The 14,340-nt window shown below is 42.4% G+C and overlaps 1 protein-coding gene across 8 annotated transcripts in view; it reads left to right on the forward strand.

Annotated features, from left to right (window-relative positions):
• FARP1 (FERM, ARH/RhoGEF and pleckstrin domain protein 1) overlaps window positions 1–14,340 on the forward strand; it is a 287,796-nt gene that overhangs the window by 227,000 nt on the left and 46,456 nt on the right. For 5 of the 8 annotated variants that reach the window (XM_070579102.1, XM_070579101.1, XM_070579103.1 and 2 more), the window contains 2 exons: window positions 378–627; window positions 13,814–14,001. In XM_070579102.1, coding sequence (XP_070435203.1) covers window positions 378–627; window positions 13,814–14,001 — 438 coding nt within the window. The remainder of the gene's footprint in view (window positions 1–377; window positions 628–13,813; window positions 14,002–14,340) is intronic. The other 3 variants (XM_070579106.1, XM_070579105.1, XM_070579108.1) reach the window with 1 other exon arrangement.

Here is a 14,340-nt window from a genome sequence, read left to right on the forward strand (position 1 = left end):
CTTGGGAAGCCCATGTAGGCTAGAAAGGGTCTCTTGTTCCATAGAAACTTTCGAAACCCTATATGAGCTCCTGGGTCCTAGAAAGCAGAGATAGTGCCTAATTGTGCTGCTGGAGACCCTGCCTCGTCAGCTTCCACACCCTGAAGGAACCTCTGGATCCTGACCAGATGTACTCAGGTGTGCCCACTTATTGTCAGCACTTCGTTCTGACACTGTGGAGGACAGCCTTTACTTGGCAATCCTTTCAAACGCTTGAAGCTTAAGGAGATGTTAGTAGATTAGACTCGGGCGTCTCTGTCTTTGTTTTTCAGCTCTGTGTGACAATCTCACTTTTCTCTTCATCTCCCTCATCCATTTCTTGCCCCCACCCCACCCAGGCTCAGCAGAGTGCCAGCCTTACACTTGGAGAAGGTGCTGAATCCCCAGATGGCCAGAGCTGCCAGCAAGGAAAGGAACTGAACGCTTCCAGCGCGGAGCGTGGGCCCCACCAAAGCCCCGCTCTGCAGAAGAGCCCAGTGGGTAACAAGAAGGCCGATGGAGCTGTCAAGGCGATGGCAGAGGAAGAGGAGGAGGTCGTTAAGGATAGGACCCAGCAGAGTAAACCTCAGCCCCCGCAGCCAAGCACAGGTCCAGCATCCAGGGCTGCTAGAGGCAGCAGCACTTCCATTCCTTTCATTGACTGCAGTGATGTAGATAGCGAATACGACCTTCTCAGGGAACAAGCATCCCAGTCACGGTCCCAAACAAATGACAATTATGAGGGTGATTTGACCAGTGGTGTTTACCTGCTCTCCAGGGATGAGAGGCAAATAGAGGCTAGGCGCAGGGCTTCCCCTCGCTCTGTGAAGTCCTCCCGGCCTCCTTCCAGAGAATTCCTTGATGACGATTCAGCAGACATAACCTTTGATATAAGTGGGAGCCCCCGACTCCCAAGACATAGCTCTCTGATAGATGAGATGTTCAGGGGCGCAGGCAGTCACAGTCCCCTGGCCACCCCCTTGTCTCCCAGCAGCAGAAGTTCAAGTCCAAATATGAGTTGGGACAGGACTGGGTCTCAAGGCTATGTTTCGGAGAATGGACATGACCCTAGAGAGAGAAGCATGGGAGAAGATACTATCCCAATCCAGGGTCCTCATTGTGAAAACTGTTCCCCTGTCTCACAAAGGCCATATTTACGGAGTCTTCCCAATAGATATAATAAGTCAGAGACAGATCCACTCATCCTTAGCCAGGTAGCACCAACCCCAGAGGCAATGGATAGACGTGATGGCCATAAAAAGGGAGGACTGGCCAGCCTGACTGGTTCAGAAGGTAAAATGCTGGCTAATGGTACACCTCTTGTGGGTCCAACCTCCAAGATCCCCGTTGTGCAGTCAGTGTGTGCCAGTAGCCTGGCAGACCAGCTGGCACCCCTGCAAATGACTGAGGGCTCCACCAGCAGTGGGACTGAATCCAGTGACTCAGACTCTGAAATGGTGAACCCTTTGAGCCAACCCCTCATGTTTGGTAATCCAGCAGTGCTGGATTCCCCTTCTATGCCAAGAAGTCAGAAGTCCTTGGGTGGCCTGCATTTGAGCGAGGAGGATGAGTGAGGAGACTAGAAGGCGTGTCTTCAAGTGTTGGGAACCTGGAGTCATTGAAACCAGGGTTTCAATGGAGATTATCTGTTCTAGTGACTTGTTAATTTTTAATCAACATTTGTTAGAGGAAGTTTTAGACAGGCACATGTTTGGATAGGGTATGCCTGACTTCTAAAAGCTTTCAGAAAAACACAACTTCACACAATGGCTTGCTGTCCAAAAAAGGTGGACAAGATAAACTGCAAGTCATAATGACAAGTTACCAGGAGATTGTTTGTCTTTCTGGTTCAAGGCTAGGAAGAAATACTTTATTATGAATCTAATTATCTGTATAGTGTGCTGTATTTATGTGGAAATTTTCTTGTATGTTCAGTTTTGTATGCAGATCACCCTCTTATTGGTTGACTGAAATATCATTGAGATCCCAGGAAAGGTGTTGGTTTTACTTTTTCCCCCTTCTTTAAAAGGAGGGCTGCTTTTCTGTGCCTCATAAAGGGAGGAATTGACAAAAGTCAAGGCCAAATGTAAGTTGATTGCTAGTTGAGATCGAGTGTGGGTGAAATCTTAGTCAAGAATAATGAATATTTTGATCAGAAGAATTTGGAGTTATTTCTTCTTTCCAGACTTCATATGAGATGATATAAAGGTCGCCAAATCTTCATGAACTGTAATTTACATGGGATTGCTGGTTTGGTTGGGGTTTAGCATTGGTGGGTCAAATTGTTCGTTATGTTTTAAGAAGCTACAGCTCTGGCTGTCAGAATCTCTTGGTGGAACACAGAAATGCTATTGAGAGATGATTTAGGAGAGAGTAAGATGTCACAATAGGCACTCTGTCACCAGGAGGTTAGCAAACCAAATGTCTGCCTTTGAATCGTGCACAGCACAGAGAAGGACCGTTTTCCAGCGTGATTGCTTTTGCTTGGTTTTTATGCGCATTTTTAACATTCACACTCTTGTGAACAGTGTCCTCTCTTGAGAACAGTGTCTTCTGGCTGTTTCTCTGTGCAGGAAAAAAGAAAGGATAAGCAGTGAGAGATTTGATTTCTTTTAAAGTCTTGCCCACCTATGCCAGTGCCTTCACCCAGCATTCCTGCATTTTAGAATGAAGAACCTGGTTTTAACTTGCGTTGATCTCAGCCTTAACTGCACATTGGAATCACCTGGGACATTTTAAAAATTAGTGATGCCTGAGCCCTGACCCTGGGAATTTTGGTCTGATTGGTCTGGGGTGCCGCTTGGGCTCCCCAGGTGGTCTTGCTAGTCAGCCAGTGTCTTCTCAGCCAGACACAATTGCCTTGTAGAATCTAGTGGGATATTTTGAAAGTGTTGGCTGAATTTTTGGCTTGCTTGCAGAGTAAGAAAAGCCTCACAAATGAAACGCTTTTCTTAATGCCTATTATTTGGTACTTTTGAGTCTTGGGTACTTTTTTTAAAAAAGATAAATTTCAGAGTAAAATTTTTAGATGCTAAGTAACTATAAAGTTATTGAAAGGAGTTGTCACAATGATGCATCCCTGACGGTCCACCATGCCAGTGGCCTTACTAACTCATCATGTGACTTTCTCACAGGGAAAGCACTAAGCATGTTTAGGAAACTGAGTAGAATTTGGCAGCAGTATATTAAAAATAGAAGTACTGACTGACCTCATGGTTCACAAATGATCATCCGTCCACATGAATGTCAAGAAGTTGCTTTTAAAGATTCTGAAAACTTAATCCATTTTTACAGAAACTTTTGTTCTGTCTTCCTAATCATTTGATTCAGTGCATGATTGATGAATCAAACTGATTATTGGACAGTTTGAAAGATGTTCATTGAAGTAGTCTATTTATGTCTGGCTTTAGATTTTTGTATTTTAAGAGTCACAGAATTTTAAAACTAGAAGGGGCCGCAGCAATCACTGAAGGTAAACCTTCACTTTCTGGATGAGAAACCTTGTTCTGACGAAGTTGCAAGACATCCCATAGTCAGACCACTATTGCATGACAAAGCCAAAACTGGAACTCGGTCTCCAGACTTCAGCTCTTTATTCGATGTGATATCTTGATGCAATAGGACCTTTTTGATTCAATATTTTAATTTTTGAGAATCTTGTGTGGATTAGTCCTTAAAATCACGTGCAGACCAGGAATCATGTAGACTTTACCTGGACCATTACAGTCCATACTAGGTAGGAGGAACTACTGTTTATTAGACTGTGAGGTTTTTGCAGTTTTAACATGTTTTTGCACCTTCTGTTTTGGACTTAGAAAAAGATGTCGCTTTGCTGTATAAAAATTTAGTCGAATGTGAGTTAAGCAGAGTCACATTTGGAATCCTGTGGTTGGTTTGTGAAGATGATTTGTTCAAGTGAGCTTTCTTTTTGCCTCTAATTCTCCAGCAGTCTGAGAATGAAATATCAGTGAGCAGCAGGTGTTGACTCACGCGGCATATAATGTGAAGCATGTGATGACATGTAAACCTCCAAAGCAAAATATACTCCAATAATTATTTCGTTTTGCTTTTTCCTAAAGAAGAGATTGTATCTAAAGTGTTTTAAAAGCAGCTGATCAACGGTGGTGTACTCAGTTCTGTACTGACAAGACTTCCCACTCTTGGGGTTGCTCAGAGTTTTTCTTGGGTTGGTTTTGTACCAGCCAAGCAACTCAATTTCTGCTTCTTGGCCAGTATTGATGAAAGCAATAATCCTGATGTGATTAGTGGTGCTTAAAAGAGAGGGGGTGTAGTTTCTTCAAAAGCCACATATCCTGAAGTGCTGAGAATATTCACTAGTTGCCTCTGAGGGAGCTTGTCCTGCACTGATGAAGATCCCAAGCATTGGTGGGAGAGAAAATGTAAACATTCTTTGAACCTGGTGGAGCCAGTTCGCTGAGGTGACGTGGTCTCTCACAGCACAGAGGTCAGGGACACCCAACAGCCTCCACCGTGCCACCGTCCATGCCCTCTGCCTTCTGTGAGACTCCAATCCCCAAGTCTTTCCCTGGCCTCCAGAATCTCACTGTGTGGCACGAGGAGGGCGTGCACGTGGAGAAAGTTGAAGTAAGAGTGCAGGGAGGTGAGTGATGGGGTTGGGTGTGAAGAATGGGCAGCAGAGATTAGAGACCTGTGAATTCTTTCAGATTTCCAAAGGGTTTCCCAAGGCCTGTCAACCTGTCTTTCTAAGACAATAGCTAGTGCAGAGGTCTCCTGAGTCAAGAAGGAACCCAGGTCTTCAGATAATGGCTGCTCTATGAAATGATATCCTGAGGCCTTGGATGGAAGGCAAACCATATATAGAGACAGAAATCTTCAAGCTGCTCAGGGCTACTGCAGGGCCTCGTTGCATTCATATCTTTTGTTAGATAGTATTTCAAATATGTAAATTGTAGACCCTTTTGCCGTTGACTTTGTTGCTGCTTGTTAGGACAAAATAAAAATGCGAGAAATTCTCTTTGCATGAAGAAATGCAGTTAATGAGTTCCAGACCTTACAATGCATTGCTCCAGCTCCGTTAACAGTCGCCTGTATGCCATTGACGATATTTTATTAGACAGGCATTTAATTAAAGGAAATCTGTGGGCCAGATTCTTCCCACATATGTGATTCATATTCGGGAATTTCTCACAGACTTATCTCACCAAATTGTGCCACGTGGCCTGCACTTAAAATGTGAATACTTCCAATTTTACTCTCAAGAACTTCTTTGAAGATTCAAACCAAGCCATGCTAAAAAAGCTCAGCCTGCGAAACTAAAACAGCGTGAGCTTCTTGAAATTTCCACCAAGTATACAGAATCCAGTCTGTCCTCAACTGAATCAGAAATTTGACTTGGTATTAGCCCTGGAATCGTTTTGATTGTGTTGTTAGTTTCCAAAGAAGAAAAAATTAAAATATTAAACTGTCATTTTAAATTTTGTTAAACCCATTGTGAATGTGCATACAGCTCCCTTTTTCATGGCTAGAATCAGTGTTCGCATGCTTTTAATCAACTTTTTCCACTGAAAATGTTATTCTGTATTTCAACACAGAATGGGTTTGGTGCAATTGTGTAGCCATTATTGAGTAACTGGGCCACAGTTAGGCCCAGCCTTAAATTAAGAAATTTGGGGGCCCCCTGCATCATTAGGTTTATTTTGAGTTTCTATCTCCTTCACTCTTCCTTGTCTAGGCCCTTCTTCTTCTTAGTCAGAATTTAAAGAGTTGCATTCCCCAAGAAAGGCTCTTTTTTGCTGCATCTTCTCCTTTGTATCCCTCCTCTGATAGCATGAACTTAGTTACTCTCAGAGTCTTTCTATGCAATCCCTGTAAGAGTCAGTTTCTTTGAACCTGAAAGAGGTGAACATTTCAGAATAACCCATTGCTGGTAGCTCGCTGATGAATTTTACATTCACTCCTGTTGGCCGAATCTGTCAGAACACACGGAAGGAAAGGTACTAGTGAATGAACTTCCACAAGCCGTGAGTAATTAAAGAACTTTACCCTGGCAACATTAAAGAATTTATTGGTGCTGCTTTTTCCTTGTTAGTTTAATCCATCTGTTTCTGTTTAGTTGAGTGAAACTTAATACAGGGAGAGGGGACTCCAGTGTACACTTGTGCATACCTCTAACACCAGTTGCTGGTATTGAAAATGAAGCCATAACTGTTCGATCAAAAGAAGCATGCCGCTTAATGGAGCAGTTCTCTTTTTATTAAAAAAAAAAATAGTAATGGAAAGAAAAACAATATCCATGATGATTTGGCCAAGCTTTGTAAGCATCACAGATCAAAAGTGCCTGGTAGTTTCCTTGGGTAACCCAGAGATTTCCAGATCTTTCCCCTATGAATAGAAGTTGTAAATGCTGATTCGTATGCCATATGTATGTTTGGGAAGAGGTGGGTAGAGTCTTGTTTTGAAAAAAAGGTCTTCATAAAATAAACTTCATCGCTCCAACAAACATAGATGAAACTTCTAGCACAAAGAACTTTTTTTCTTTTCCAGTGAAAGCGATTAAACACTATGGTGGGAGCTAGGGAAGAATTAGAAAATCTTCTTTTCCTAAAAGCTTTAAAAATTGAATAGACTGATTTGTTCGGGATCGTTTCAATGCCAGTGGACTGAAAGATGCAAACATCACAGCTTAGCATGGAGACAGCCTTGGGCATCTTCTTGGCCTCTGGTATTGGGTTATAACTTTCTGTGGAAGGCAGCTCATCTTCATCTTTGTGTGGGTTCTAGATCAGGCTACTCTGATATGTCTTGGGTGGCTTTCTATTTGAAAGTAGGGAGGATTAAAAGTCAGCTGTTGACAAGGGCTGTCTGATCTGCAGGCGTGGTTGAGACCTGGTGTAGACGGTTAACTGCAAGGCTGATGCTGCTTAACGCAGTCGTGGGAATGGCCCTGCGAGTGCTTGAGCGTCCTGCTGGGGCAGGGGCCACAGTTTCAGAATATTGAGGAGTAGTTAGAAATCACTGCAAAATGCAGTGCAAACCGTGTGTGTGTGTGTGTGTGTGTGTGTGTGTGTGTAAAGAGCCTGGAAGAGTGGTTAACTCTCCTTTGGAGTGAGAGGTGGAGGTGGTGGTGGTGCAGCGGCTTTGGATGCAGTGCTTCTGCTTTGTTAGGGGTTGGGGTTGTTGACTAGCTCTCAAAGAGGAAACAGTAGAAGGGTCATTTCGGAGCCTGCAGTGGTTGGTGATGACCCTGTCATTACTTGTGGACAAGTTTTCTGGCTCATGAAACTGGGCTAACAACTGCTTTTTCCTGGGCCTCAGAGTTCCTTGGTAAGAAATAAAGCATTTGTCTCTCTGCCTGCAGTGATGTACAGAAGGACCAAAGATAGGGTTTCCTTAGTCGAGAACACACACCTGCTGCTCTCTGCACACGCGCCTACGTGGCCGATGGGTTGCTCCCTTGCACTCACCCCCTTTCTGCCTGGAAAGTTGCCGTGAAACCCCAACTAACCAAATCTCACAAGCTTGGCCTATATTATTAATCCAATTCCCTTCTTTTCTCTCTGTGTGTATATTTAATACTATAGATAAAATATTTTATTAAAAGTTTCTAATACACCAAATTAATTTTAAAATAGAAAAGGCTGGGGACTTCATTCTCATTTTTGTCATTTGTTTAATGAATTTAAGAAAACATTTTTCTGTTGTCCCATTGTATGCACTGTTTTGTCAGCATGTACCTACCTAAGAGAAAAAGCTTTTTTTTCAACGTTCTGTCTTTATCCTCAGAGCATGGTGTACCTTCTGTTCCCTGCATTGTTGGAGCACTGTCTGATGTCTTTTTTTTTTTTTTTTACACTGCTGAATACCAATTTGTACTTGGAGTACCTGTTTCCTTTAGAATACAGTGATCCTGTTCACTAAATAGCAAGCTTTAACACAGAGGCATCCTGAGTGGTCATGCTCGGTGGTACCATATTTCACTGAGGGTGGAGAAGTAGAAGGTAAATAGAAGATTTTACTTTTCTGATTCCATCTTCTAACAAGCCTGCGCTTTCTACTGTGTGTGCATGGGAGTAGGGGTCTTTGGGAGCGAACAGGATCACTGTAGTTGGGTGAGAGGTCTCATGGAAACAGAGAGCATCTGTGTCAGTAGCTTACATAGGGCAGCTCAGACAGCTACCAAAGGGTTGGCTTCATGTTTTGAATGGGAATAGCAGACTTTACAAAGGTCATATCAGAATTTAGCTGTGTGTGTTTTGTTGTGGGGTAGGGGGAGGTGGGAATGTAGACAAGACCTCTCCTAGTTCGTTCCCAGTTGGCTTCTCAGGGCCAGTAAGCTGTTTTTAGTTGTGATGTGTAACTAAAATGTAAGCTCTCACAGATGTTGTCTGGTTTCATCTTCTCTCCGCAGCCTAAAAGTGCGGTATCTCAATAAAGCATGGATTTATACTGGCAAGGTTGCTGGCTTCTCCAATAACAGTGAGCTTGGTGATTCTTTAAGCATGGAAGGCCAAACTCATCTAACAGTGTATACATGGTATTAATATCTCTTGTAATCTAAACTGAAGAGGCTTTTACTTGTCCTAACAGGTATCTTGCTGTAAAAACTGTCAATTGTAACTGTTCTTTCCCACTGATGGCTGAAGCTTTGTCCTGAGTACAAGATGGTATTTTTCATTGGTACGACGCACCATGTTCCCCAACTCAAATACTGCCACCACCGCCACTACCACCACCATGTTCAAACAAAGGAGAATTCTCCTTATCTTTTCTGGAAATAAGAAAAATAATTTTTCCCCATACGTAAGAACAGGCTAGTGCATTCGCTATCATTTTTCCATTAGTAGCATTTCTCTTTTTATTTTTCTGCAAGTTGCATCGCTACTGCTTTTCTGAATTGCTTGATGATGAACGGCGAAGTTGGTGTCTAGCTGCTTATAAAGCTTTTCTTAAAGGAACTGGGTCTAAGAAGCACATACACCTTACCCTCAACAACCTCATGTAACAAGAAGAGGACCACACCACTCTGATTGGTAACCCTATAACCAGGTTTTTCTTGTGGAACCTTCTAATTTCAATAAAACATTGTCAGCTTTTTTCACATACTCCATTGGGGTGGGACCCAGCTTACTTATCAGACTAGAGTGAACCCTGCCTGTTCCGGAGACTACCCATTATTCAACACAATACTGAACTTTTGCTAACTGGCTTTCAAATGCAGACAACCTCCAGAGAGAGAGTTCATTGTATTCTTTTTTAGAGGGAGATTATGGATTTAAAAAGAGCCTTTTTAAAAATAGATGAAAACCTACATCTGTAATGTATTTCCTACGTGTGCCTTTGGAGCATATTCTGGGTACATAGAGATAAAATTTCCTATATTTTAGAACCAAATAACAGGAGACAAATCATGATAGATGAATGGCATCTAGAAGCTTGCCAAATAACTTTATTTGGGGGAATACTGAAGAATCAGCATAGACACTTTTTATAATAATTGCACTTTTTAAAATTTTCAAAAAAAACTTGAGAAAGTGATCAATGTTCTCATTTTCATCAATATTCTCATCCTCAGATATTTAAATATTTAACAAATCTGTGGATTACTATTTTCAAAATAAATGTCATGTTTTGTAGTTCCTTCCTTAACAGGAAAAATAACACTTATCTAATTAAAAAATGGAGATTATCAATTTATTGAGCAATTTAAAATACAGGACAGGCACAATGAAGTGTTCGAAATGCCACTTTTATTACTTGAAAAATAGATAAGAAATTTCTCTTTTCCAAGACTCATGTGAATTTGTTCTTAAGTTTTTCATATAGTTGGAGGAGGTAGGTGGTCACTGGGCAGCTTGTGCCCAATCTCGAAAGGGGCAGACAGGTGTGACCTTGGCTTGTTGACCGTTGTGAACTCTGCTCCCGCGCGTTGCTTGCCACTGGTCCAGAGCTGGTCCAGAGCCGCGGCAGTCTGAGCCACACTGCAGAGTCCGCGTCCCCAGAGCAGCCGGGAGAGAAGAATTAGGAATGCATTTTACATTAAAAAGATAGAGAAGCTAAGCCAGTTTCTGGGCTGGGTGATAAACTGAAATCCATAAATATAGCAGTGCTAGTTTGAAGTTCCCTAATTGTTTGTGCCACGAGAATGTGTACATTTAAAAGGATTTTGAAAAGCAATTATGAGACATGCCTCCCTTGAGAGCAGTATTAGTGGAGGCTTTCCCAGTCCATGGGGGACAGAAACTCGGGCCTCTTGATACAGATTAGTGATGGGCAGGGGGAAATGGGGAGGTTATGAAATCATTTGGAAAAGGTGAAGAATTCGAGAGTTTTTAACGGGAAATATAACTGGATGCCTAAAAAAAAAATGCAGGGCAATTTCTGGAAATAAGAAAAATAATTTTTCAAAAGGATCACAAGCTTCCAGGTTTTTAGGGTGTAACTGATCTTTTTCTAATCTCTTCAAACTTCCTTCTACCTATTGCCTTAATATCCAGGTGCTTTCTCAAAAGGTCCCCCCAAATTATTTACCTAGAGCCCCTTGCTGAAAGACATTCCTTTGTGTCAATTTGTCATGGAGAAAAAAACACGATAGAAATACCCAGGCATTAATAGGTTCATTGAGTTGTAATGAACGTCAGTCACAATTTCTTCTTCTCATCGCCTGGGGCTGTGCCTTCAAAGCAGGTGACAGGCTGCATGATTTGAACAGACTGTGTAAGGCTGTATGAAGCAAGCAGACTCATTTTATCTAACACAACCATGTTTGCTTTTTTGTAAAATGGACTACTTCACTGAAAATTGGTTACATGTAGTTCTAATGGCTGTACCCTTAGACATTGACTTTCTTTAAGACACAGCTCTTCACACTTGCCCCAGGGTGGGCCCTACATGGACATCAGTTTGTACAGACTATTGCCACACACTGGCTCAAAGTCAAAAGAGAATCTTAATTATTCATCAAGCTGCCAAATTCTACTAATTGCCCTTGTCAGCATATTTCATTAATTCCTGAATGGCAAATGAGCTACATATTTTTCTATGGACCATATCACCTCTAAATTTTCAAAGCCTTGAGTAGTTTCTCTTGCAAGAGGAGAAGGGGCTATTTTCCATGGATGCAGCTCAAATTAGCAAAATTGACTGTCAGAGTTTTGGACCTTTTCCTTCCTTAGAATTGCTGATAGATTTCTAGAACAGGCTGCTTGGTATTTATTGGCTTATTGGTCTTACTGTTTAAATACACCCATCACCCTGCCTGACTTGGGCCCCATGAGTAGACACAAAGCCAACCGACGTAGCCGCTCTGCTAGTGGAAATGGGCCACCCTCGTTTGGTCATTCTCCAAGGCTGTGTATTCCAAGTCGGTGGTTGCACACATCTTTAGGCTACGTGAGTGAATGCAGCAGGCTTTCATCCAACAACCTGTGGCTGACCCCGAGCTGTCCCCCCTCACACTAAGAACACAGGTTGTCAGGAAGTTCACTCTCAGTGTCTCATTTTTTGAATCCTGTCTCCAGTGTGGTCCAGTGGGGATTCTTCTAGATTGATGTCTTTGAAATATGTTCTGCCTTCTTGGCAGGGTGACATCTGTCCTGGAACCTAGTCTGTTAGCTCATCCTTACAGCTCCCTCAGTCTGCTAAATCTAAGTGTCCCTGGGGGGAATTCACAAGGACAACAGCTTTTGCCCTTTGGAGGGTGGAAGTGGTTGTACTTGACTGTGTTCACCTTTATTTTCTCCCTCGCAATGTGGCAGCTGGTTTTTAATCTGCTGCTGGATGCTGTACGGGGCCTTAAGAGGTACTGTTTTCCCACCCCCCACTCCTCCTTCAAGCTAGCCTTCTAACTGCTTTTTATTCTTGGCTCCAACTCTTTCACTGATGAGGCGAATGCTTTTTCTGTTCCACGTCACTGCAAATTCATGGCCCAGCATGTTCTCACTTATAACTGCCTCACCTGATCTCACGCACAGTGTGAGAGCTGAAGGTAAGCCCCAAATTTTGCCAGATAATGGTGGACAAGTAAAAAGTGACTCTCAACAACTCACAAATGCATGAAATGTTTGATCTCCAGACAGACTGCCAGAATTTCTCTTTTCTAATTCCTATTTATAGTGATAACATTTTCCTTTTTGTGATTTTTTTAAAAAGAGAGAATAGTGTAGTATCTTGAAATAATTGCAGCTCTGATTGTTGTCACTATTTCTATTTGACAAGTTCCAATTCTTTCAAAGTTATTGTATTCAGTTGTGCACTAGTGTCAATAAAATTGACATTGTGAAGCAATTTCTGGCCTTTTTCTCCGGGTTTTACTGGGGTCTGGTGGTGTGTGGGGTGATTGGGTCTTTAACACCAGGACTTCATTTCAATGATGTATATTAAAATGCAAGGATTGAAGTGGAGGGATTTTTAAAATTTGAACTTCGTGGGTGGATCTGCCATTTCCTCACATTTTCTAATCTTCTTCTTCAAGGACCGTTGTACTGACCAATCCTCAGTGAGCAGGATGTCTGCTTTTCGTTGCCTTTCTGGGTGTGGTGGCTTTTCACCTGCATGTTGGTGACACAGCTAGCTGATCAACCTGGGACCAGGTGGAGGCTGGCGGGGGTTTCTGCATGGTTCCTTCATACTGGGATCAACTTCGCTACCCTACTTCGTCAGCTCCATGCTAGGCTGTCTTATCCTGTAATTTCAAAATGGATATGAATGAATCCAGAGGGAGAGGATAGACGTCCAGAAAATGAGGGTACGCCCGGAGAACTACCCTTCCCCTTTCTCTGGGAGAGTTTGATAGTGTGCTGAGTAGCAGCAAGCCTGAAACTGTATTGGAAGACGGAGAAAGCATTGCCATTGTCTCCCTCATCGTGGTGACGAATGGCACCCAGGTGGCATTACCCTTCTTCACCCTCATGCTAGTTCTAGCGAATCTGCGTTAGAACTATCAGTGTATTGGGTAAAAACGCTTAGGTTAGGTTAGAAGTATATTTTGAAACTAAATCCTATTTAGCTTTAATAGGGTGAGGTATCAATGTTTGCAAAATTCTGTTGGCAAAGAGTTTCGTGTATACAGCGCCTCCTTTGGCTCATAATGGGTAATTACACATTTTCATGTTATTTAATACGGTATCCTTTTCAGAGGAATAGTTCATTACCTGGCACGTTTTGACTGATGACGGGGAATAGTAATTACGTAACGACCTCCAGCTTTGCGTTTTTCAATAATCACGTTTGCATGTAGATGTGATGCTGGTGTTTCTGTCCCAAACAGTGAGAGAGACGTGGAGTGACTTCACCAGGTATAACAGCTTGCTTCTGTTCTTTGTAGAATGGGGAGGTAGCTGCTTTCACTTTCTTTAGCTGTGGCCCCTTGTTCCAAGACGTAGTCCGTCCTAGGTGCACCAGTTGTTTAGTTTCCTAGTAGTATCGCTCTATTTTCTAGTCATTTCCCGTGTCGCCTTGTGACGTAGACACTGTGTCTTTCTCCAGTAATTCCTAGAAGCTAAGGCAATATTTAGGAGGTGAAGATTCTCTTTGGGGATACACTATGCTTTTAAACTATTCTAATTATTCTTAAGCAGAGATCTTTACCATATCATTAATCGCATAACTGAGGCTCCATTGAATTATTCATACTATGGTATCTTTAGTATTAAGGCAGCTGCAACTTAGGGAAAAAAACTAGAAAATAATCAAGCGCTTTAAATGTGCCGTATGGTAGTCAAGGTTCTAAAGATTTGAAAAGGTGAAAATTGTAAGTAGAAATCAGGTCCCAGAAGGAATTACTTTTTTTTCTTTAATACTTTTCATCCCCAAACAGGCTCCCTGACCGGTAGCCCTCACCTTTCAGAGCTGTCCATCAACTCGCAGGGAGGAGCTGTGCCCGCCAACGTGGTCTTCTCTCCCAACCTGAGCCCCGACACCAAGCAGGCCTCTCCCTTGGTGAGCCCGCTGCTGAACGAGCAGGCGTGCCCACGGACCGACGACGAGGAGGAAGGCCGGAGGAAGGTGTGGGACTTGTGTGTGCACACGTGTTATTCTTTTTTTTTCTTTTAATTGCAGTAATATATGTAACATAAAATTTAACATTTTAACCGTTTTTAAGCATACTATTCAGTGACATTAAGTACATTCACAATGTTGTATAACTATCATCACTATGCATTTTTAGAACATTGCCATCATTCCCAACTGAAACTCTGTACCCATTGAACACCTAATTCCCCATTACCCCTGTCCCCAGCCCCTGGCAAACTCCCTTCTATTTTCTGTCTCTATGAATTGACCACTCTAGGAACTTCATGTAAGTGGAATCCTACAGTATTTGTCCTTTTGTGATGGCTTATT

Source organism: Equus przewalskii, chromosome 16, assembly GCF_037783145.1.
Source record: "Equus przewalskii isolate Varuska chromosome 16, EquPr2, whole genome shotgun sequence".
Lineage (NCBI taxonomy): Eukaryota > Metazoa > Chordata > Mammalia > Perissodactyla > Equidae > Equus > Equus przewalskii.